General features: G+C 42.6%; 1 protein-coding gene across 2 annotated transcripts in view; it reads left to right on the top strand.

Moving 5' to 3' along the window:
• Positions 1-24916, top strand: part of LAMB4 (laminin subunit beta 4) — a 188627-nt gene that overhangs the window by 46613 nt on the left and 117098 nt on the right. For both annotated transcript variants that reach the window (XM_033959726.1, XM_033959725.1), the window contains 5 exons: positions 2651-2865; positions 5228-5348; positions 10719-10907; positions 18632-18811; positions 22527-22636. In XM_033959726.1, the coding sequence (XP_033815617.1) occupies positions 2651-2865; positions 5228-5348; positions 10719-10907; positions 18632-18811; positions 22527-22636 (815 nt within the window). The remainder of the gene's footprint in view (positions 1-2650; positions 2866-5227; positions 5349-10718; positions 10908-18631; positions 18812-22526; positions 22637-24916) is intronic.

Below are 24916 nucleotides of genomic sequence, written 5' to 3'. Positions count from 1 at the left end.
CTTCAAGGCACCTAGTAAGGTCTTGATGCTGTTGTAATCCTCTTTGAGGTGCGCTGAGTGAGCCATTGGAAGCAGTATAGCTTTGATGCTCCTGCATGAGCTGACAATGAAGAGATACCACTCTTTCAGGTTACAGGTAATTCCAGTTGCCTTAAACAGACTGGTCATATTGTGGTAGAAGCAGAGCCCAGCTTAATGGGTGAAGAAGGTGGAAAAAGCTTGGTGACGTTTCCTCTTATCTGTGACTTGCACACTTTCATCCAAGTTCCGCTGCTTGAGCCTACCATCAAAAGCTCAGCACTGAACATGGTGGGACCAAGATCTCTTATCAAGTTGTTGAGGCCTTATTGGTTTGGATAGTGGGTTTCTCTCATCAGCTGTTCCACTGAGATTGTAAATTGGATCTACAGCATCTCCCTCTCTCTGACTTGCTGCTCTCTTCTGAAGACACCTCTCTCTATGGGAGAGTGGGTATGGGCAGCTCAGGGCAATGTGGCACCAGGGCGATGGATGAAGGAATGTCTGGCTCCACCATGCAGAACCAACAGTTACTTGTGTAGTCAGCAGGTTCCTGTGAAATTCTAGGGATAGCAAATTTCATGGCTCTCTTTTCCCCTCTGTACCATCCTGTAGATCAGGGGTGTCAAAGTCCCTTCTTGAGGGCCGCAATCCAGTCGGGTTTTCAGAATTTCCTCAATGAATATGCATGAGATCTATTAGCATGCACTGCTTTCATTGTATGCTAATAGATCTCATGCATATTCATTTGGGAAATCCTGAAAACTCGATTGGATTGTGGCCCTCAAGGAGGGACTTTGACACCCCTGCTGTAGAAGAACAAAATGAAATTTATTTATGTATTCAATTTTCTATACCGTTCTCCCAAGGGAGCTCAGAACGGTTTACATTAATTTATTCAGGAACTCAAGCATTTTTCCCTGTCTGTCCCGGTGGGCTCACAATCTATCTAATGTACCTGGGGCAATGGGGGGATTAAGTGATTTGCCCAGGGTCACAAGAAGCAGAGTGGGTTGGAACCCACAATCCCAGGGTGCTGAGGCCGTAGCTTTAACCACTGTGCCACACACTCCCACAAATTGTGGCAATGAAAATAAAACATTTATTTCACCTATGACTAATGTACTGTATAAGAGATTCTCACAACATATTTCATATATGTTAAATTTTCAAATAACATTGAAAATATTTAAATATTTTTTAAAAATAAGCATTCTAAGAAATTATATAGCTGAAAATTTCCATCATCCTAGTGAGAAACAAAATTGTCTTACCTTCCAGAGTTGTTGGTTTTTTGTTGTTTTTTTTAGCAGTGCTCAAGGTTTGTCTGGATTCTCAGCCGGAATGCCAAACTATGCCTTGCAGGCTTCACACATCTTAGCTTCTATGGAGTACTTTTCCCTTCTTGTCTTGATAAATTGGCTGCATATATAGCAAAATGCATCTGCCAGATATTTGTGCCTTAGTAAAAGAGCCCCTAAGTTTATTCATCTTGGAATCAATCTGGAATGTTCTACAAAAACATTTCAAAATATCAATATCCTTTTCACAAAAGCATAGTTTGGAGGGGAATGATAGCCATTTTCTATACATTTGTGGCATAAAACACTTATTACCCAGGAACAGAAAAAAAAAAATCATTACATAATCAGGTTTCTAAGGTTGCAAAGATAACCACCAGCACATAACTGGATATTTACTGTACATAATGCTCTGACACTGCTCCGACACTCATAGGAATTCTATGAGAGCGAAGCAGGGATGAGAGCATTTAGCTCCTTTGGCCATGATAAAAACCTCTATTGTGGCTTAGTAAAATGGGTGGGGGGGGGAAGTTTCATTATATAATGACACACACAACAGAATTCACAGCTTCAACTACATAACCCTTCATTAACAACAACTAATTTTATAACCTTCTCCTCCCTTCTGTTTAACTGGCAGGTGTGCTTTGTGTTTTTGTTGCTTTCTTTTGTTCTTTTGGAATATCCCCTTTGTATTTTTTCTGGACAGGATTGGACTTTTTCCAACCTTGCCAGGTGAAAATGCAACAGATTTCCCCAGAGGACTTGAGAAAAATCCACAATTCCAGTTGAACTTAAATCAATCAGCCTAAAATCCATCTGCTCTGAGTTTGTCTTCGTATTGTCCGCAATGCATATCTATAAGCAAGATGTTAATAAACAAATAACTTTTAGGGTTCCTTTTATCAAGGTGCACTACGGGGGTTAGCATGTCGGACATTTCATCACGCGCTAACCCCCACGCCTCGTCAATGGAGGCTTTAGCGGCTAGCGCAGCAGGCGGTATAAGGCGCGGTATTCTGCACGTTAAACCCCCCCCCCTACCGCACCTTGATAAAAGGAGCCCTTAATTACATTTTAATCAACAAATAATTTTCCCCCTCCTTCACAAAACTACGTTACCATTGTTAGTGCCGGCCACCATGGTAAAAGCTCCGACGCGCATAGAATTCCTATGAATGTCCAAGCTGTTACAACCGCTACGAATGCAAGCGCTGCTTTGTAAAGGAGGGGGTTTGTGTCCCAAATATGTTTGCATTCACAGGAAGACCACTGGAAGAAAAGAAACCGCATAGTCCTAATCCTCACATTTTAATTTGTCATCGTAGATCTCATTACTTTAACCAACCTGAGAATAAATTTTACAAAGCTACATACTCTTGGGGACACTTTGAACGGAAGGTGGCAAAGTGACCTCTTTGACAAATATTATTATGCTCTCTACGAGATGGTTGTCCGTGGGAACTGCTTCTGCAATGGCCATGCAAGTCAGTGTGCTCCTGTAGAAAATGTGCGAGGAGACGTTTTTAATCAGCCTGGAATGGTAAGGCATAAAACTTTCAAGATGTAAGAGAAACTCTCTTGTTCCCAGATAATAGCTTCCATCCAAAGCTTAAAATTCTTTAGAAAAAGTTGCATGAAATTGATTACCGTTTATGTCCCCTCTTCCCTCATGAACTACACATAAATTCTAAATTATAAGCTATCTAGATATTATTATATACAGAATATCAAGTTATAATAAACCATAAATTCATTTTTCAGAGTTAAAGCTTGAAAAATATTTTTGATTCTTTTTGGGATTAGGTGAGGATTTTGGCTGGCAGGGAATGGTGAACTTTTTTCTCCTGCTCCTTGGGTCTTTCAGCTCAAACAGGAAGGTGGCAACGTGAGCCTTCACTGAGAACTACCCAGCTTCTTTTAGTGTAGTCATTTCTACCAGAGTCTTGAGCTGGGAACCATGAAGTCATGTGTTCTGTTTCTAACCACTAAATCTCAACATTGTTCAATGATTGACTCTCCTCCTAGGCCTGAGAGTACTGCCTCCACAGCATCCCCAGCCCTGATAGAAAGGGAGAGCAGAAAACAAACCAGTAGTAAACCTAAGATCCCTCCACATGTCAATGGACAGTACTCCCATTGAGCTACCAGGCTGGTCAATGGACAGTACTCCCATTGAGCTACCAGGCTGGTCTTTAAGACAGTGTTCTAATTTTCTAAATAACATTATTTTCTAATAACGAATTTTCAAAATAAGAACATAAGAATTGCTGCTGCTGGGTCAGACCAGTGGGACTCCTAGCCAGGCCAGACCCCTCTAAAGTCTACTCTAGTGGCCTAGGCCCACTCCCCTGACATACCTTCTAGATAGCAGGAAGGATGACAGGATGTCTACTCCCTCCTCCTTCCTGGGTGGCATCATCAAAATGGCAATGCCTTGCATGGTGCATTCTAGAATGCACTGGGTGGGGCCTAACTACAAAATAAGTCCCTAATAACTTCAATGGCACAATTACCATGTCATTTAAGCTAACTGATTTAATTTAGCTTAGGCGGCATCAATTATAGCACCTAGCGGTGGCTAACTATAGCGCTGTTTATAGAATCTGGTCCTAGGTGGCCAATGCATAACTCCCTTATATGTATATTTTCAAAAATTGTACAGATAGTTTTGGCATCACAGAGAAAGGGATCAATAAGTGCACAAATAACAGCAAACCAAATAGTGCACAGGCCTGTAGAACTGGGACTAAAATATTCTTTATTTATAAAGACCCGACACTGCCAATGTTTCGGCCAAAGGCTTGCATCAGGGGTCTGTAAAGTTGTCTCATATATAATTCACATCTAACGTCCCAGAATAAAGGCAATCCAGTTAGCGTTTGTGTTCTTTACAAGTTATAGATTCTGGGATTTGATTGTGGGCCTTGATTGTTAGACATGAATTATGTATGAGACAACTTTACAGACCCTGATGCAGGCATTTGGCTGAAACACTGGCAGTGTCGGGTCTTTGTAAATAAAGAATATTTTAGTCCCAGTTCTGCGGGCCTGTGTATAATTAGTATTGGGCCATTAAAATAGATAGATAGTCTGAAGACCTCTGTGTATTTGTGGGCCAAGTTAGAAGTGAGTGAGAGACTGCTCTAAAATTATCAAGATAGTGATGATATTATCCATTTAGTTTAGACCAGGGGTCTCAAAGTCCCTCCTTGAGGGCCGCAATCCAGTCGGGTTTTCAGGATTTCACCAATGAATATGCATTGAAAGCAGTGCATGCACATAGATCTCATGCATATTCATTGGGGAAATCCTGAAAACCAGACTGGATTGCGGCCCTCAAGGAGGGACTTTGAGACCCTGGTTTAGACCTACTAAATAGGAGGTCTAAACTAAATAGAGAGGGCAGATGCAGTCACCACACTATACATATACTGCTACTTACAGCACTGCACTTACAGTATATCATAACATAAACATACATAACATACATAACACTGCTACTTATAGTATATCAAGAGTGAAGTTGAATAAATGGATTAAGTTATAACACAAAACCAACATTTAACAGACTGGACCACAAGGACTTTGGCTATAGTTTCTGGGAGGGTCGGGGTCCATTGGACCCCCAGGGTCTTTTGTGAGGGGAGTCAGGAGGGTTCCACCAGACCTTCAGGGATTATGTGAAAGGGACCAAGAGGCCATTTTTAAAGGTTAAATCGGCAGGGAAGCCCGTTCGGGGCGCAGTGGTTAGGTTGGTGGAAGAGAAGGAGTGTCAACATTCCTTCTTGTATATATATCTTCTTTCGTTCTTTCTTTTATTTTTGCTTCAAGCAAAAGGCAGCTAGTCTTGTATCATAAATTAAACAGGATCCACTTATAACCTTGCTTCACCTTCTTGACAGGTTCATGGTAGATGCATTTGTCAGCACAACACAGACGGGGTAAACTGTGAAAGATGCAAAGAGTTTTACAATGATGCACCATGGAGACCAGCGCAGGAGCAGCAAGACACCACTTGCAGAAGTATGTTAAAATTAAATTATCAGGGATGTTTGTTTGAGTTATTGTTTTGTTTTGTTTTAACATAGAGCAGACTGACACACTGAATTTCCAAAATTTAAGCTTTAGGATACAAAATGGAATATAGGGAATATGCTAAAAGTCAAGTATTGAAAATGGGAGATGACTGGAAATGGAGTTAGCTCTACAGAGATATTAAGGGGAGCAGAGAAGATGAAATACCTAATCAGACTTTTCGCCATTGTATAAATCAAATTTTATTTGATTTTGTAAACTGCTTCGAAGCCAGTGAAATGATTTAGCAGTATATAAACAGTGTCTTAAATTAAGTAATTATGTGCTATAAATAACAATTGCTGGCTTTTACTTAACCACAGTAAAGCTTCTTACTGCAGGTTGGTGAGGTAATGTTCTAACACTCACAGGAATTGAATGAGCATCAGAGTATTTACCTCGCTGGCCCGCAGTAAAAAGCTCTACCATGGTTTACTAAAAGGAGCCCTACAACCATAGGAGACTCCTCAATCAGCCACATACAAAACACCTGAAGCTGCATAAACCTTAACCTGGTGGAAGAGCAGAATAAACTGTGGAAACCCAAGCCACCACATTTCGGATCTTATGACGCATGGCAAACACAGATGGGCAGGACTGGGTGTAGTAGCAACTGCAACTCAGCTGCTGAACATATCTTACCAAAGGAAGGATAGGGATGGGAAGATGCAACAGCAATGGAAAGAGAAAGGAGATACTCGGGAGAGGAAAGAGAAGTCTAGAGGCAGATGCTAGGAATGAGAGATGTTAAGAAATAGAGTACCGTATTTTCACGCAAATAACACGCACCCGTATAAAACGCGCACACGTGTATAGCGCGCAGAAATCACGATGATAAGCACAAAAACTTTGGTATAACACGCTCACGATTATACCGCACATGCTGCCTGACTCTCCGTTCACCCCCCTGACTTCCGTGCACTGCCCCGCCTCTCCGTGCGCTGTCCCGACTCTCCGTTCACCCCCCCTGACTTCCGTGCACTGCCCCGACTTTCCGTTCGCTGTCCCGACTCTCCGTTCACCCCCCCCTGACTTCCGTGCACTGCCCCGACTTTCCGTGCGCTGTCCCGACTCTCCGTTCACCCCCCCTGACTTCCGTGCACTGTCCCCCCTTGAAGGTCTGTCCCCATCCTGAAAGCCTGATGCCCCCCCCCGACGTCCGATACATCCCTCCCCCGAAGGACCGCCGATTCCCCAACAATATCGGGCCAGGAGGGAGCCCAAATCCTCCTGGCCACGGCGACCCCCTAACCCCACCCCGCACTACATTACGGGCAGGAGGGATCCCAGGCCCTCCTGCCCTCGACGCAAACCCCCCTCCCCCCAACGACCGCCCCCCCAGCCGACCCGCGACCACCCTGGCGACCCCCACGACCCCCCCACCCCCCTTCCCCGTACCTTTGGTAGTTGGGCCAGAAGGGAGCCCAAACCCTCCTGGCCACGGCGACCCCCTAACCCCACCCCGCACTACATTACGGGCAGGAGGGATCCCAGGCCCTCCTGCTCTCGACGCAAACCCCCCTCCCCCCCAATGACCGCCCCCCCCAAGAACCTCCGACCGCCCCCCCAGCCGACCCGCGACCCCCCTGGCGACCCCCACAACCCCCCCACCCCCCTTCCCCGTACCTTTGGTAGTTGGCCGGACAGACGGGAGCCAAACCCGCCTGTCCGGCAGGCAGCCAACGAAGGAATGAGGCCGGATTGGCCCATCCATCCTAAAGCTCCGCCTACTGGTGGGGCCTAAGGCGCGTGGGCCAATCAGAATAGGCCCTGGAGCCTTAGGTCCCACCTGGGGGCGCGGCCTGAGGCACATGGTCGGGTTGGGCCCATGTGCCTCAGGCCGCGCCCCCAGGTGGGACCTAAGGCTCCAGGGCCTATTCTGATTGGCCCACGCGCCTTAGGCCCCACCAGTAGGCGGAGCTTTAGGATGGATGGGCCAATCCGGCCTCATTCCTTCGTTGGCTGCCTGCCGGACAGGCGGGTTTGGCTCCCGTCTGTCCGGCCAACTACCAAAGGTACGGGGAAGGGGGGTGGGGGGTCGTGGGGGTCGCCAGGGGGATCGCGGGTCGGCTGGGGGGCGGTCGGAGGTTCTTGGGGGGGGACGGTCGTTGGGGGGGAGGGGGGTTTGCGTCGAGGGCAGGAGGGCCTGGGATCCCTCCTGCCCGTAATGTAGTGCGGGGTGGGGTTAGGGGGTCGCCGTGGCCAGGAGGGTTTGGGCTCCCTTCTGGCCCGATATTGTCGGGAAGTCGGCGGTCCTTCGGGGTGGGGGTGCGAGTGGTCCTGCCGGGGGGGGGGATGTATCGGACGTCGGGGAGTCGGCCGGGCAAGAGGGCTTGGGCTCCCTCTTGCTCCGATCGTGGATGCGGGTGCGGGTGGGAGCGCGTGCGAGCGGTCGTTCGGGGTGGGGGTGCGAGTGGTCCTGCCGGGGGGGGGGATGTATCGGACGTCGGGGAGTCGGCCGGGCAAGAGGGCTTGGGCTCCCTCTTGCTCCGATCGTGGATGCGGGTGCGGGTGGGAGCGCGTGCGAGCGGTCGTTCGGGGTGGGGGTGCGAGTGGTCCTGCCGGGGGGGGGGGGATGTATCGGACGTCGGGGAGTCGGCCGGGCAAGAGGGCTTGGGCTCCCTCTTGCTCCGATCGTGGATGCGGGTGCGGGTGGGAGCGCGTGCGAGTGGTCGTTCGGGGTGGGGGTGCGAGTGGTCCTGCTGGGAGGGTGAATCGGGCGTCGGGCGGGGTGGGAACTATGTTTTAAAACTTTTGTATACCGCGCTCACGCATATAACGCGCGAGGGGTATGCGCGGTAGGTAAAAACGCGTATAACGCGCGCGTTATATGCGTGAAAATACGGTACACTGGTGTTAGGTGGCAAGGGACAGGAGATAAGAAGCTGGAAAAAGGATACCTGAGGGGAGGAGACACAGGGCAGCTAGTGGGGAAGATGGGAAGAAGATAGAGCGCAGGTGCTGGTGGAAGAGTAAGGAAGTATGGGGAAGGCTACCAAGAGAGGAGGAACCATTAATGTGACTCGCCTGCAAAAATTAAGTGCACACTTCCAGGAAAATATTAGAAAGAGCATTGGTTTCTACTGCTACCGTATTAATCATTTCTATAGCGGTACTAGGCATCTCCAGCACTGTATAGTCTCTGCTCAACAGAGCTTACAATGTAGATGAGTAAATATTAACTAATGTAGAAAACAGAAAAAATGAAGGCAGATAAAGACCATATGGCCTATCTAGTCTGCCTAACCATGCCATCTACTATCCCCTCCTCTCCCTTAGAGATCCAATATACGTGCCCCAAGATTTCATGAATTCAGATACACTTTTTGTCTCCACCACCTCCACCAGGAGGCTGTTCCAAGCATTCACCACTCTTTCCATGAAAGAATTTTCTAAGGTTACTTCTGAATCTATTTCCTTTCACCTTCATCCTATGCCCCACTCATCCCAGAGTTTCCTTTCAATTGAAAAAGACTTGCCTCATGTGCACTTATGCAATGTATTTAAACCTCTGTATTATATCTGCCCCTACCAACTTTCTTTCAAAGTATACATATTGAGATCTTTAAATCTGTCCCCGTATGCCTTATAAGAACAAAAGAATAGCCTTACTGGGCGAGAGGGAGAATTAGAAGTCCTTGAGCATGCGCAGATGCATGCTCAAGGCCGGCAGAAACAGAAAGCTCTTCTAGCAGCACCGGCACATCCTGTGGGCTGCGTGCTGGTGCCAGACGGGGGAGTAAGTTTAAGTTGTTCGGGCGGGGGGTGCCGGTTCGAGTGGGGGGGCCTTTGCGAGCGGGGGGGAGCGATGCCGGTTATGGGGGGGGGGGGTGCTCGCAAATTGAGTCAACACTCGGTTTGCGAGACAAGTTTTGCGAGAATGTTTTGCTCGTCTTGCAAAACACTCGCAAACCGAATTATTCGCAAACCGAGGTTTGACTATATAGAAGCAATGGATGGCTTTTTCCATTACAGAATAGGCCAGTATGTTATGGACCTACCAAGCAAACCCTTTAAATTTTTTAGCTATTTATCTACCAAATTTTATATAAATTCCATCATTAAATTCTAAACTGTGTACAATTATAGCATTGATAGCTAATGTAAAACATCAAATTCACATATACTATACAAAACAAGTAAAGCGTGCACTGCTTAAAGCACAATATCTAGCTCCTCTGCAATACTGAACATTAACAAGACAGGATAGAAGCAGCTATTCAGAATAAATTTCCTCAAATAAGCCTTAAGTTTCCACTAAAAATCATGATCTACAAAGAGTGAAAGTGGATAAATAAATACCAATAAATAACTTGCACCATTTATTAGGCTGAGAGTATTATGTTGCTAGAGAATATGTCAGTCCCACACTTAAAATTAGCATAGTGACAATTGTATATTCTCCACAGAAGTTTTTTTTCTGCCGATGATGTGGGTGGAGGAGGCTTGAGCATTTATGCCCTGCCAGAACAAACCTGAGGCTTTTTCTTCCATTGAGATAATACTGTCAGCCTAATAAGTGGAGCAAGTTATTTATTGGTATTCACCAGAAATCTTGTACATTAGTCATATGCCATACAGTTTGAAGAACTAATTCCAAAGTCTTAGCCCTGTACTAGAACATGGATGACCTCATAACATGCTTTCATGAGACCTTCAGAATCCTGGGTACGTGAATTACAGTGAGTTTCTATTAATGGAAGGAGGAAGAACTGAAACAAAAAGCATTTTAACTGAAAAAAAGACACCAATTCTGTGGCAGTTCAAAATGAATTACATCTGCTTACTATCTTACTACTATGCCTTAATGTATGGATTCCATGTAGGGCTAGTATATGACCTCAAAGCACCGAGGACAGGCTGAATTCATCCTAGTTTATCCCCATTACATGCAGGACGTCTTCAAAAAGGTCTGATTATTCCTGCAAGACATTCAAGTCCTAAGCCTGCCCTAATCCTACCTCAAATACGCTTCTAATATGCCCCGTTAAGATTTAAACATACTGGAGGAAAAATGACCTGCAAGATGTTAAAAATTAAATTTTGAAAGTCAGCACTTGGACATTTTGGTGATTAAAATGTCCAAGTGCCTATTTATGCCGTCTTTGGGACATCTTTCTGTTTTGAAAATGAGCCCCATATGCACCTTTATATCTGTACCTATACCAAATTAGGCTACCACTTGCCCTTAACACATCAGTAACAGTTTACAAAATTACCTTCTTAATGGAAAATTCAAGATGAAAGAATCTAAAGGTATGTTTGTGTACAAGGAGCATCGCAATTCTAATGTTCAAGTTCTCTCCTTCTCTCTTTCAGAGTGCAATTGTAATGGTCATACTATGAGATGCCATTTTGACATGGCCATATATTTGGCTAATAATGGCACCAGTGGTGGAGTATGTGAAGACTGTCAACACCATACAATGGGACATCAATGTGAACAGTGTGAACCTTTTTATTACCAGGAGCCAACACGAAATATTGCTGACCTCAACGCATGCATTTGTAAGATCTTTGGGGGGGGGGGTTTCTAATGCTCTAAGCCAGGGATCTCAAAGTCCCTCCTTGAGGGCCACAATCCACTCAGGTTTTCAGGATTTCCCCAATGAATATGCATTGAAAGCAGTGCATGCACATAGATCTCATGTATATTCATTGGGGAAATCCTGAAAACCCGACTGAATTGCGGCCCTCAAGTAGGGACTTTGAGACCCCTGCTCTAAGCTGTTTCAAACTGCTCTGCAAGCCAACAGAAAAAGGTTGTTCACCAACTGTCTTTGTTATTCACATGCTCTGAAGAAAATAATGCAGCCACCACACGGACACAACTCACACAGAGGGATGTTCCAAGGAAAATTTGAATTGCTATGTGTGCAAATGTCTCAAAAACAGTATTGAAGCTATTGTGGTAAATGAAATCCAATAGATTCACAATGTGTGCACGTCGTTCTAGATTCATTTGAAATATGTTGACTAAAATTTTGCATTTTTTAGATAAATTTTTAGCACAATATGGTTATCCCAACTACCCACTGGATTTCTTTCAGCAGATTTTTTTTTTCAGAGGAATAAGGCATTCCTTTTTTGCTTTCTTGTATGTAATGTAAGTTTCTAGTCTTCTCCTGCATGTTTCCCTACCATGTCCATAATTTTGTCCTCCTTTGACTAAAGTGCATTAATTTTAACCATTTTATTTTGCAGGATGTATGATAATGTCATTAGCACGTGAAATCTGCCTTGAGTTAACACAAGAACTGTTACAGTCTCCTATTAATGTGTTAATTCTGCATTAGCCAGTTGTGTGTATTAAGGTCCTGATTCTAAAGTCAGGCACCTAGATTGGTGCACCATTAAAAAAAAACAATTTAAAAAAATTTAATTAACCAGTAAGCACCTACAACTTTGTGGGTAGGTGTCTACCCCAAGTCACCTACTAGCAAGTAGGCACGATTAAGGGTGGATTTGGGACAGGGTTTGGATATGGATTGACTTAGGCATAATCATTTAGACCAAGAAAATCCTGGCCTAAATGGCAGTGCACTTAAGGATTCAATGCCTACGGGAACCTAAAAACACTTACGCATCACTAGGTATGATTCTATAAACGGTGCCTAGCAGATGACTGACAACCTCACCGAATGGCACCTAAAAGTTAGATGCCGTTTATAGAATTAAGGCCTAAGTATAATGCACCATCTGGGCTAATGCATCCATGGCCATTTATAGTTTTGAAAATGTACTAAGGTGTGGAAATAGGGCAAACACCATAAAATGCTTTATCGCATTTGTGCAATAACCTGTTTTCACATGCTAACTGAATGTTAAGGGCTTAAAACCTTTTATTAAAGGACCACCTAATTTTTGTTGTCATTGCCTTCCATTTAACATTTTACCCATCTTTCTAGGTCTTACTATACTTCTTCCCTGCACTTAGCACAATTTTGGCAAATAGCACAAATCATAGAGGCTCCTTAGGAACATCCTTTGTCGATGTATCCAACAGTAAAATAAAAAGGAAAGGACTCAGAATTGACCCTTCTAGTACACTTTCACTGGAAAGGTTGCTATTATTCTGCAAGTGCCTTTTACTTGGATGTTGCAATCCTGGTATGTGCTTTTCCACTGGCTGTACTAGAGCTCTTGTATACCCCTCTTTCTTATGCACTATAAGCCTTTTGAAGATTGCTCATCCTTCTTTTCTATATACTTCTTCAATAGACTCTTCAATTCATAAATAGCATCCCATGGCCAACCTTCCTTAAACGAGCCTAAACTGGATTTCACTGTTCTTATCATCTTAACTACAGTTTTCTTTTATGGTATTAAATATTACTGAAAACAAAGGTTCTGATACCGGAAATCCATTCATTGCTACTATAAAACAAAACTGAAGTCAATATTTGACTGCACAGAAAACAGAATTTGATCTTAGATCAGGGGTGTCAAAGTCCCTCCTCGAGGGCCGCAATCCAGTCGAGTTTTCAGGATTTCCCCAATGAATCTGCATAAGATCTATTAGCATACAATGAAAGCAGTGCACGCAAATAGATCTCATGGAAATTCATTGGGGAAATCCTGAAAACTCGACTGGATTGCAGCCCTCGAGGAGGGACTTTGACACCCCTGGCTTAGATGGTTTTAAACTATAAATATATTCATCAGCGCTATCCTTTTAGGTAGCATACCTGAATATCCATGTGTAAGTTGAAACATCCAAATTAGATGCTACAAGTTATATCTGCTATTTATATAACCCACTTGGCCATCTCCTTTATACATTTAGCAACTGTCAATCAGCACTTTGACATACAAGTTATCCTCCTAATTCTATATATGGTGCTCAAAATTGCATGTGCAAATTTGGGCACAAACCCAATTTCTTGGTGCTAATTGACAATAATTGAAATTTATGTGCACTTCTTTATAGATCTGGCAGATCTGAAAAGGAGATGTTCCTGGAATTCACATGCAGTGTTATAGAATAAGGCCTATCCATGCCTAACATAGGCATGGGGATTTACACTGGATTTCAGTTGGTATAAATCCTCATACCTAAAATTCGGTGCAGATCCCAGCACCAAACGCTATTTTATGTTCAAATATATTTTATTGGGCTCAACAAAATAAAAGAAGACCTGTATGAGCACACAAGACAGCAAGAACAAGCTCAAGTTATATTCAATTAACCCACAACAACCAACAACTCCATCCCCCAAACCCAACCCCTCCGCCCCAACCCATCCCTCCCTAGGACCTCCTTCCAATTGAAACCCCAAGAACGAACTGTATTACAATAAGATGCAGGCACACATAAAAGGAATACAATAATATGAAAGAAATATCAATAGTTAAGTGGCTGCAAGCCACAGAAACGTTCAAAACACTGAAGGGAATAGACTTAGTAGATAAAGACAGACTGTTCACCCTTTCCAAGGTAGAGAGAACGAGAGGTCACTCTCTAAAGTTGAAAGGGGATAGATTCTGTACAAACATAAGGAAATTCTTCTTCACCCAGAGAGTGGTGGAAAACTGGAACGCTCTTCCAGAATCTGTTATAGGGGAAAACACACTTCAGGGTTTCAAAACAAAGTTGGACAAGTTATTGCAAAACTGGAATATACGTAGGTGAGACTGGACTCATTTAGAGCACTGGTCTTTGACCTAAGGGCCACCACGTGAGTGGACTGCTGGGCAGGATGGACCACAGGTCTGACCCAGCAGCAGCAATTCTTATGTTCTTATGTTCATAGTGGTCCAGAAGGGCTCCCGGGTGCGCTGAAAAGAGCAGCCAGGGAGCGAGGAAAAATCCAGCACATCCCGACGTTCCCACATCAGGAGAGTAATCATCCGGCACCGCCCTAGATAGTAGTCTGCTGCCTCCCCATCAAGCCATTTAAGTAAAATACATTTCAAGGCAATAAGAACTGTCCATTTGAGGAAAGCAGCAGCTCCCCGTTTACGAGGGGAATAATGGGGGACAGCTCCAAATAAGACCAGGGGAGAAATATCCCAAATGCGCTCCACAAAAAGAAAGATGGCATCCCAAAAGGATAAATGCTATTTTATAAACAGCGCCCAATTCAAAGTGCCTTCTCTAGAATAGCGCTTGGTGCTCATTTTTTCTACACTTATTATTCAGTGACATATACAGAAGCTAGCCCTATATGTCTAAGTGGCATCGCCTCCATAACATTTATTTATTTTTTTTAATTTGTCAAATTTTTCATACAATTCTTAAAGAACAGTAAAGGATAAAGATATACATCAAAAGAAAAGGAAACAATATCATAAATATCTAATACAAATCTTTCTAGCCCACATTAATTTGGGGGAGTCACCTTAAGAAGCCACCTTAAGAAAATAAGATATTAATCTTGAGAAAAGATACAGATATAATTGAGCAATAAATAAATCCAACATGAGAAAATAGAATCATTCTAGTGCTTCACTTCTTATTCTCGGACTCCTTTTAAAGATCAGTTGATAACTATTTTACTTTATCTTTCTGTTGTTCACGAAAACTTAAAAATGGCTGAAGCTGTGTGATCCCAAAAAATAAATTCCTTCTCTTGTAGTTTAATTATACATTTACAAGGGAATTTTAGAAAAAAAAAACCCTAGCAGCTAGGGCTAAAACCCTAGGTTTTAACTGAAGAAATGCCTTCCTTCGCATTTGGGTAGCTCTAGCCACATCAGGGAATATCAATACAGTATCACCACAGAATTTTGTTGTTTTGTTTTTAAAATATAATTTCATAAGTAGATTTTTATCTAATCCACTTAAACACGTCATCAAAAGAGTAGTCCTAGTTTTAATAACATCTTGGGAATCTTCAAGAAAATGAGTTAAATCAAATTCAGCAGAAACTAAAAGATCTGTTCCCTGATCTGATGTTATTTTTTTCCCTGTGGTATATAGTAACAATTTTGTATAGAAAAGGTTTCTGAATTTGTTAAACCTAGCAGTGGCGTACCTAGGGTATGTGGCACCCGGAGCCCATCAAGTAATCAAGTAATCATGGGAAAATTAACAAAACGGAGATTTTTTGACCATGACATATTCTCCATAATTTCCAAATTAGAATGCATCCTTAACCGCAGAAGTCAAAACTTGCTGCAGCGTGGATGTCTGTGTTTCAACCAGCATTAATCTTCTATCTACCAAATCTAGGAATCCACACTTTCAAACTTCTTTACAACTTCGACTGAAAAATCTGAAGATTGTTTAACAACTGATCTTAATAGCCCTTCCACACTCTTATTTAACGACCACAAATCTTTCAAAGTCCTTTGGATCCTCTGAGGTACACCGATTATCATCACTTGAATCCAATAAAGTTAATGCTTTAGGTAATGACATATTCTAATTTGAATAAAATTATTGACTTTCGGGCTTCCTCAGAAGTTTCACTGGGGCTACTTTGGTGGAAGATAATGGTGGAAGGGATGTGGTCCTTTCAAGGAGACTTAATGATTCAACCGAAATGGAAGCATACTCTTGGTTAACTTGTGAGGGAGTCACTGGTATTAGGTGGCGGTCCATAGGGCCGGCTACAGCAGGAGTGGAGCTTTTGGGTTTAGCTTTTCTTTTACCCATTAATATATTCACACACAAAAAAAAATTTTTAGATCTTACCCAAAGATGGTATACCCTCTCAACACCTCCTGATTCCTCGTGGCTCCCAAGGGGCAGGGTGTGCCCCTTGGGGCACACCCCTTTGGCTACACCCTGCATCTGCGCCTTGCAGCTGCAGCAGTTTTTTACATGGAGGGGGTGGACCCCGATGATGTCACTGGCCACCTCCCCCAATGCCTGCCCAAATCGGGAGCAGACCCACAGGCAGGAAAATAGTTCAGACAAACAGACAGAAAGTTGCTATAGCTGTTGCAGTGCAGGTAAAAGTCTCTCTCTCCAAGCACCCTCCGATAGCTCTCAGTTCTTCTCAGCTGCAGCAGTTTTTCACATGGAGGGGCGGACCCCGATGATGTCACTGGCTGCCTTCCCCAATGCCTGCCCAAATCGGGAGCAGTCCCACAGGCAGGAAAAAAGTTCAGGCAAACAGATCCTCCTTAACATTTCAAACCATGCCCCATTTTAAAACCAAGTTTTAGATGTATAACAAATTATGCATTCAAACTCCAGGAATTTTTTTTAAAAGTACCTATGCAGCAAGTACCACTACTGATCTCAAACACATTTGCACATTGACCTCATTTCAGCTATTATTCAGAATGAGTCAACCAGTTGGGAATGGTTGCCAACCAGTTAACTTACTTGTCAACGGCTAACTGGTCATTTTCAGCAGCACTTAACAGATATGGCCCGGCAGTGAATATCCAGGTTTAACGCCAGGGCGGACATCAACAGTGCTGCCTGAATATTGGAGGGACAGTGTCTTAAAAGATCTTTTAGGTGAGAATTTTCAAATTGTCTGCATTGGAACGAAGAACTTGGGCACATTTACTCTATGGGCTTAGCACTAATTTTCAAAGAGAATATTCAAATTTATTATGTCTTGATATACCGCTTTTACATGCCAAAGCAGTTTACATCTTTACAGTGTTAAAAAATTAATTAAAAATTGGGGGAATGGACAAACAAACTAATAGAAACTATTAAGACAATAATTGAAACAAAGGAGAAAGGATAGGGATAAAAGGAAAAGGTACAGGAAAAAAACATCAGGGAAGTGGGGGTTGTCTGGAACGAGCTTCTTCGCGCTTTTCGAAAAAATATTTTATTTTTCATTAACAATCATAAATCTCATAAGCATCTTTGAATAGAAAATTTTGACACACATACTTTCACTTTGAAATATTGTAAGTACAAGATACGTAAACATACAGAATTTTCTCTGCAGGTAGACTTTTGTAGCAGATGTCTACATTAAGATTTTAAAATCCAATGTATGTGTGTGCTTTTCCTTCTCCAAACAAAACACATCCCCTAAAATTCATGCTCTTGAGTTAAAAGTTTTCATGTGGTGAAGCAATAAGCAAACCTTTTAGCCTCATTGCAGGAGGGTAATTAATGTGGGTAAAACCATTTTTACCTATATAAATCACTTTGAACCTGACCACTCAATACTTTGCTATTTCAGATTGTTATTCATATATGATGATTTACTAATTCTATGACGGCAGATAAAGACCCGAACGGTCCATCCAGTCTGCATGTGCTCATGTCCAACTCTATAAATGTTGAATTTGGGTTTAGTTTATTGTGTGATTGTTCCTTATACAAGAGCATTTACATCTCTTTTATCATGCAGTACTTGATACGTACAAAGTCTGGCAATTAAGTTCATGAACTCATCCTAGAAAAAGTGCTACATACCTCATTGCTGAATATCACTATGGTCTCCTTCTAAGCACTAATGCCAAGTGCCTAGCCCACCCTTCAAAGCAATTCTGGAACTCTTTTTCTGGAATGGCCAACAGAGCTGTCGTCGTATTACCTTGACGTCCTGAATGTCATCAAAATGTCCTCTGTTCAATATCTCCTTTATCTTTGGGTAAAGAAAAAAGTCATTGGGGGCCAGATCAGGTCAGTAGGGAGGGTGTTCCAATACTGTCATCATGCAAGAGCCATGAGGGACCATTTTTGCACACACTTTTCTCATGCCAAAATTTTCAGTTGAGATTTTCCTGTTTCTCTATCTTGGTCTGATATGCTTCTCACAGTCAGCTGACAATTTTGACACACAATTCAACAAAGTTTTGCAATGTTTTCATAAATTCTGCTCATTACTGGCTACCCTGGCCTCTCTTCATCAGTGGCGCTTTCTCTCCCTCAGAAAAACATTGAATCCATATTGTACGCTGCCATTTTCTTCATGGAATTGTCCCCATAAACTTGGACTAACATGTCCCTGAGTTCACTTCCCCTCTTGCCAAGTTTAACAAGAAATTAATGTTTGTTCGTTGCTCTAATTCAAGCTCCGACATTCTCGCAATGGCAAACAAAAACATGCAACAATAATGAACGTCACTCAGCAAGACACCACCACACGATGACATGAACACAGCTGTGATACACTGATATACCAAGGTTATGAAACCTTACCGAGCTGTTTGTATAGTGCTTCCAGCTTAAGTACACGATGCCAAGTTCATTAACTTAATTGTCAGACCTCATATATATCAGACAATAGTAGCATTGATGTTAAGAGATCTCTATAAAAGAAAAATCAGTGTTTCTTCATGACTTTGTTTGTTTCATATTATAGCATGTGATTGTGACCCAGAAGGTACAATGCACAATGGAATTTGTCAAAGTCATGCAGACTTGAGTCTTGGACTTGCTGCTGGCTCATGCCCATGTAAGGAAAATGTAGAAGGAATCCGATGTGATATATGCAAGTCTGGCTACTTTGGACTGAGTGCCAATGACCCCCTTGGCTGTCAACGTATGTATTTTATTTTATTTTTTTGTTATTCATTTTTCATTTCTATATAATGCATTTCCCTGGAGGCTCCAAGGTAATAAAGAACACTATAAAATAAAGCAAAACAGTTCACACAGATAATGTAATAATAACAAAGAAACGCAACCAAATCTAATATTAAAAACAGCAGCAAAAATCTTTTCTTTTCAAATCCAGAGCAAGACGCTTCATATAACTAAAAGTCAGTTGTAATCTGCTTTATAATGATAAGTGATTTGTTGACAGTTATTGCTACAATAAGGTCATAAAGTGAAGTTGCTCACCTGTAGAAGGTGTTCTCTGAGGACAGCAGGACAGAGTCAGGCAGGAAAGTACACACTTGTGTGCTCGGACCTACCAAAGGCTTTAAGAACCTTCTAAATATTGGGCAGGTTCTGTGCCAGGGCTCCATTAGTGATGTCATCCATCTGTGGTACTCTACTATCCTGCTTGTCCTCAAAGAAATAGTATCAGTCAAGTCCAACTATGACGCCAAACTATGCAATATAGTAAACGGCTATAATCTACAGAATGCTATGGAGCAGGACCTGCATACTTTGGAAAGTTGGTCCTTGATCTGGCAACTGGGCTTCAACGCCAAGAAATGTAAGGTCATGCATCTCGGTAACGGAAATCCTTGCAGAACTTACACCCTGAATGGAGAAACTTTAACCAGGACTATGGCAGAATGAGACTTAGGAGTAATCATCAGTGCTGATATGAAAGCAGCCGCTCAAGTGGAGAAGGCTTCATCTAAAGCACGGCAGATGATAGGTTGTATCAAGAGAAGCTTCGTCAACAGGAAACCTGAAGTCATGATGCCATTGTACAGAGCCATGGTGAGACCTCATCTGGAATACTGTGTGCAATTCTGGAGGCCACATTATCGTAAGGATGTGCTCAGAATTGAATCGGTTCAGCGGATGACCACCAGGATGGTCTCGGGGCTAAAGGGTCTCCCATACGAAGAAAGACTGAGTAAATTGCAGCTCTACACTCTCGAAGAGCGTAGGGAGAGGGGAGACATGATTGAGACATTTAAGTACATCACGGGACGGGTCGAGGTGGAAGATGATATCTTTCTTCTCAAGGGACCCTCGACCACAAGAGGACATCCGCTCAACCTCAGGGGAGGGAAGTTTCGTGGAGACGCCAGGAAGTACTTCTTCACGGAGAGAGTGATTGAGCAGTGGAACAAGCTTCCAGTGCAGGTGGTCGAGGCACGCAGCATCCCAGACTTCAAGAACAAATGGGATACCTATGTGGGATCCCTACGAGGTCATGCCAAGGGATAGAGTCACTAGGACTTGAATGAGCGGGTCAGTAGAGTGACAGTATAATTACAATTATACTTTAGGGGGTCAGTAGGCTAAAGAGGGTGGGTAAATAGTGTGGGCAGACTTGATGGGCTATAGCCCTTATCTGCTGTCATCTTTCTATGTTTCTATGTTTCAACTTTAGGCTCCAAGAAATACTGTACATAGAAACATAGATTGTTGTGGTGAAACTGAGGTTGAGTTATAGTTTGTGTCATCTTGTGTTAAATACTGCTCTTTTTCACACTACCTATAGTCCATTTAGGGGCTCATTTTCAAAGCACTTAGACACACAAAGTATCATATGTTACTAAGGTATAGGGGTTACCAGATGTCCAGATTTATCCGGACGTGTCCTCTTTTGAGAGGTCTGGTATGACAAGAAAAGAGCATTTGGGACTGAATTCTATAAATTGTGCCTAAAATCAGCACCATTCTATAAATAGCATTGAAAGTTAGGCGCCTTTTATAGGATAGTGTTTAGTGCCAGAAATTGCAGCTAACTTTAGGCATGACCATTTGTACCAACTGAAATAAGATGCTTTTTATACAATTTGGGGGTTGGAGACTTAACTGAATACTGCTTGGCTTGATAATATTCTCAGTGTGGAGGAGTGGATCAAAATTAAATTTGAACTGAACAGCTGTAATTAAAAGATTATGCTATTTATTTTTGTATTTATAGACTACTTATATTCACCTAAGTGGTTTATATTCAGGTGTCCCTATCTGTCCCGGTGGGCTCACAATTAGAGAATGACACGGTGACAAAATTCATCACCTTTCCCGTCCCCGCGGATAACCACGGGAAACCATCTTCGGGTCATTCTTTAAGGAGAGAGGAAAGAATCAGAGTATAATTGGGCACAACCACTGACCCGCAAGCTTTGCTCTGAAGAATGCTGATGTAGAAGGACCGAGGTTGAAATGGACACTAGAAAATGACATGGGATTATTTCCTGCGGTTATCCGCGGGGACGGGAACGGTGATGAATTTTGTCACTATGTCATTCTCTAATCACAATGTGACTAATGTACCTGGGGTAAAAGGGGAGTTAAGTGACTTGCCCAGGGTCACAAGGAACAGCGCTGGGCTTGAACCTGCAACCTCAGGGTGCTGAGGCTGCAGCCCGAACCACTAGACCACGCCTCCACTCCAGTGCTATAAAATTGCTCCCAACATATCAAACATTGAGATCTGAGAACCGTTTGTTGCTTGATACTTGCAAAAGGAACACGGTACGTTATGTACAGACCACAAAATCTTGTTTTTCCATTGCTAGCCCCGCTTTATGGAACGCACCTGACAGGTATTCTGAGATTCTATGGAAATTTGTTACATTTTAGAAAACTACTGAAGACTTTTCTTTTTGCACAAGCATTTTTTTTGCTAGTTATACATTACTCTGGTTATGGTGATGTAACTCTTCTCTTTAATAGATACAATGTCATGTACCCTCTTCTGATTATTGTTTTAACTATCTAGTTTTTTGTCTAGATTCTTACAGGCAGGCATGTATGTATTTAATAATAATAATAATAACTTTATTTTTGTATACCGCAATACCACAAAACAGTTCAGAGCGGTTTACAGGAGAAGAGACTGTACATATACAGCGAAGTTACAGAGTATCAGAAAACAGTTCAGAGTAGTTTACAGGAGATAAGAACTGTATTTATGCAATGAAGGTACAGAGAATTAGTTATCAAATGTATGGTATAAACCAGTGGCCATTACAAAATGATCCAATAACTGTTGCAAGGGGGGGTGCAGAAAGGGGAAAGGAACAATAACCGGGGAAGAGGGGAAGGAAGGGTAGGGAGGGAGGCGAGGTTAAGATAAGTAGTTTGGTTGGGAGGGCGAGAGTTAGAGGAATATATCAAAGAGGTATGATTTGAGAGATTTCCTGAAGGATAGATAAGTTGGGGCAAGAGAGATGAGGGTGGTCAAGCAGTCATTCCATTTGCCAGATTATGTATGCTGATTGCGAGCCACTTTGGTTAAAATGTTTTAACTAAATAACTATCAAGAGAATGATGAAGCCTGCAATGCTTACTTGGCCCAACAGAATGCCGTCTTTATCAAAACTAACTTTAAAAATTAGGAACTCACTCTGCTACTGCTTGACTAATTTCACAATGCCTTCAAATCTACATCTTCAAGTGCTGTATTAGACTCAAAAACATATAATCACATCTTTTGTTTGACAATGAACATATTCTAACTAAGTAAAAACTTAATTGTACAGCATATTCCCAGATGATTAAAGATTAGACGCATGTCTTGCTGTTCCATGATTCATGTGGCAAGTAGTTAGAGGTGGGCCTTTCTCATGTAGTTCCAGTGCAAACAAAATGATTCACAGGCATTTTTGTTTCAGCTTGCCACTGTAATCGCATGGGAAGCTTACAGACCACTGTGTGTGATCCAGCTACTGGGGAGTGCCTCTGTCAGCGATTTGCCAGGGGGGTTCATTGTGACCAGTGCTTCGTAAGTATGCATTGCATTTTACTAGCAGGCTACACAAATCCATGTGAATTTCAAAGGTTTTTCAGCTCTCATTACAATGAGCCTGAACTGAATCAGATTACAAGTTTATATCATTTCCATCTGTTTTTAGATTCTGGGAAAATAAAGTGGATCTGGGTCTAGTAATATCAGTGGGAGAACAGATTTAAAAAGATGCTATATTTTTTGCTCATAAAGAGAATAATTCTGGTGCAAGATGTCCTTATAGACACCTATTTTAAAAAGGCCACATAGCCACCTTTTATTTTTTTTAAAAAAGGCTCCTAGAACCAGCCCCAAAAGGACAAATTTTACACCTGCTACTTGTGTACCTTATAAAACACACATGTACATTACAACTCTGCTTTTAATCCATTTAAACTACATACTAGGAAAATCAAAGGTACTTACCTGTAGCAGGTGTTCTCTGAGAACAGTAGGCACAATTCTCACACATATGGGTGAAGTCATCAATGGAACCCAGAATGGACACTGCCAAGTACACTGTCGCTTTAAATATTTAGGCAGAGCCCATACAGCACATTTGCCGGCGTCTTCCCACCTGGCATTGACTCACAGGACCATCAGTTCAATAACAAAGCTAAAAAGCCAACTTAGGGAGGTAGGCAGGTTGTGGTAATATATGCCTGCTATCCTCGAAGAACACCTGATACAGGTAAGTTTCTTCGCTTTCTCCAAGAATAAGTAGGCATTATATTCTCACATGTGGAACTCCCAAGCTGCCAGGATCATGGCTCTGGAAGAGGATAATAGATAGCTAAACGTTATGTCTTCAAGGGCCTGATGCTAGCGTTCAAATCCTTGCATGACATGGCACCGAGCTATGTGATGCCTAAACTTCCTCCATATGTGTCAAACCGGTCCCTCCGCTCCCAGGATGAAATAAGCCTCAAAACGCCCCCTGGTCATGCCCTTCAACTGCAAACTGCCAAACAACGGTCCTACTCCCATTTCATACTGAGCCACTGGAATCGACTGCCATCACAAGGTCAGATCTCTTGAAGGTCTCCTCAACTTCATAAAAGCAATAAAAACATATCTCTTCATCTGACCCCACTTCCCTTGATCCATGGACTACAAAGAATTGTATATTGGTAACCGAAGCAGTCTGTGTCACATAAGGATAACTACATCTAATATGTGCTAACTAGGATGAAAACTTGCGTTGTAATCTTGTACTGATAATATATATGTTTAACCTGTAACCCGTTCTGCGCTTTTTGGGGACAAAGGGATAGAAAACAAATTTAATTAATTAATTAAATATGAGCCTGGCCAAACTCAAGTGGGTTGGAGGAAAGTTGGCGCTCAGAAGGTAAAAAGATTCCACAGATCTATTTGTCCAAGCCAACTATCTCTTCTGGAGTTTTGTTCCAAACAGTTACGAGAAGTAAAGGATAGGTTGAGGATCAAGTGACCACTTTGCTAATGTTCTCAATGGATATAGAACGGAAATGAGCTACTGAAGCAGCCATAGCTCGGACATTGTGGGCTGTCACATGGCCCTACAGCATCAGCCTAGTCTGAGTATTCGCAATACAGTTCACAAGCCAAGTGAAGATGGTTCTCTTGGAAACAGGAATTCCAAGTCTGTTAGGGTCAAAGGTCACAACCTCTAAGGGTCAAAGGTCACAAAAAGCTGGAAGAATCCTCTATGAGGTTTAGTGCCTTGCAGGTACCATGCCAGAGCACATTAGTAGTCCAAGGTGCGCAGTGATGCCTCTCTAGGATGCAAATGTGCTGTGGCTTTGGAAAGAAAACAGGGAGTACCTTGAATTGGTTGAGGTGAAATTCTGAGATGACTTTTGGTAGGAATTTTGGATGAGTGCGAAGTACTGCTCTGTCATGGTAAAATGTTGATTAGGGAGGATCTGACACAAGAGCTTAAAGTTCACTCATATGGCGTGCAGACATAAGGGCAATGAGAAAAACAACTTTCCAAGTGAGAAGTTTGAGAGAACAAGATGTAAGCAGCTCAAAGGGAGACCTCATAAGAGCAGACAGTATCATGTTAAAATCCCAAGTAACAGGTGGAGACTTGACAAATAGTTTTATGTGTAATAGCTCCTTCATGAAAACAGGCTACCAAGGGATGAATAGATAGAGGTTTCTTGTCCAAGGGAGAATGAAAGGCACTGATAGCACTGAGATGTATTCGAACTGAATTGGGTTTTAGACCAGAGGTGGAGAAGATAGTCCAATATGGATGGAAGTGGATGTAAAGCAGTAACAGCATTGAGT

This window comes from Geotrypetes seraphini, chromosome 9 (genome assembly GCF_902459505.1).
Source record: "Geotrypetes seraphini chromosome 9, aGeoSer1.1, whole genome shotgun sequence".
In the NCBI taxonomy this organism is placed as follows: Eukaryota; Metazoa; Chordata; class Amphibia; order Gymnophiona; family Dermophiidae; genus Geotrypetes; species Geotrypetes seraphini.
The sequence above is the reverse complement of the archived record's forward strand: the minus strand, read 5'-3'. Positions and strand labels throughout refer to the sequence as shown.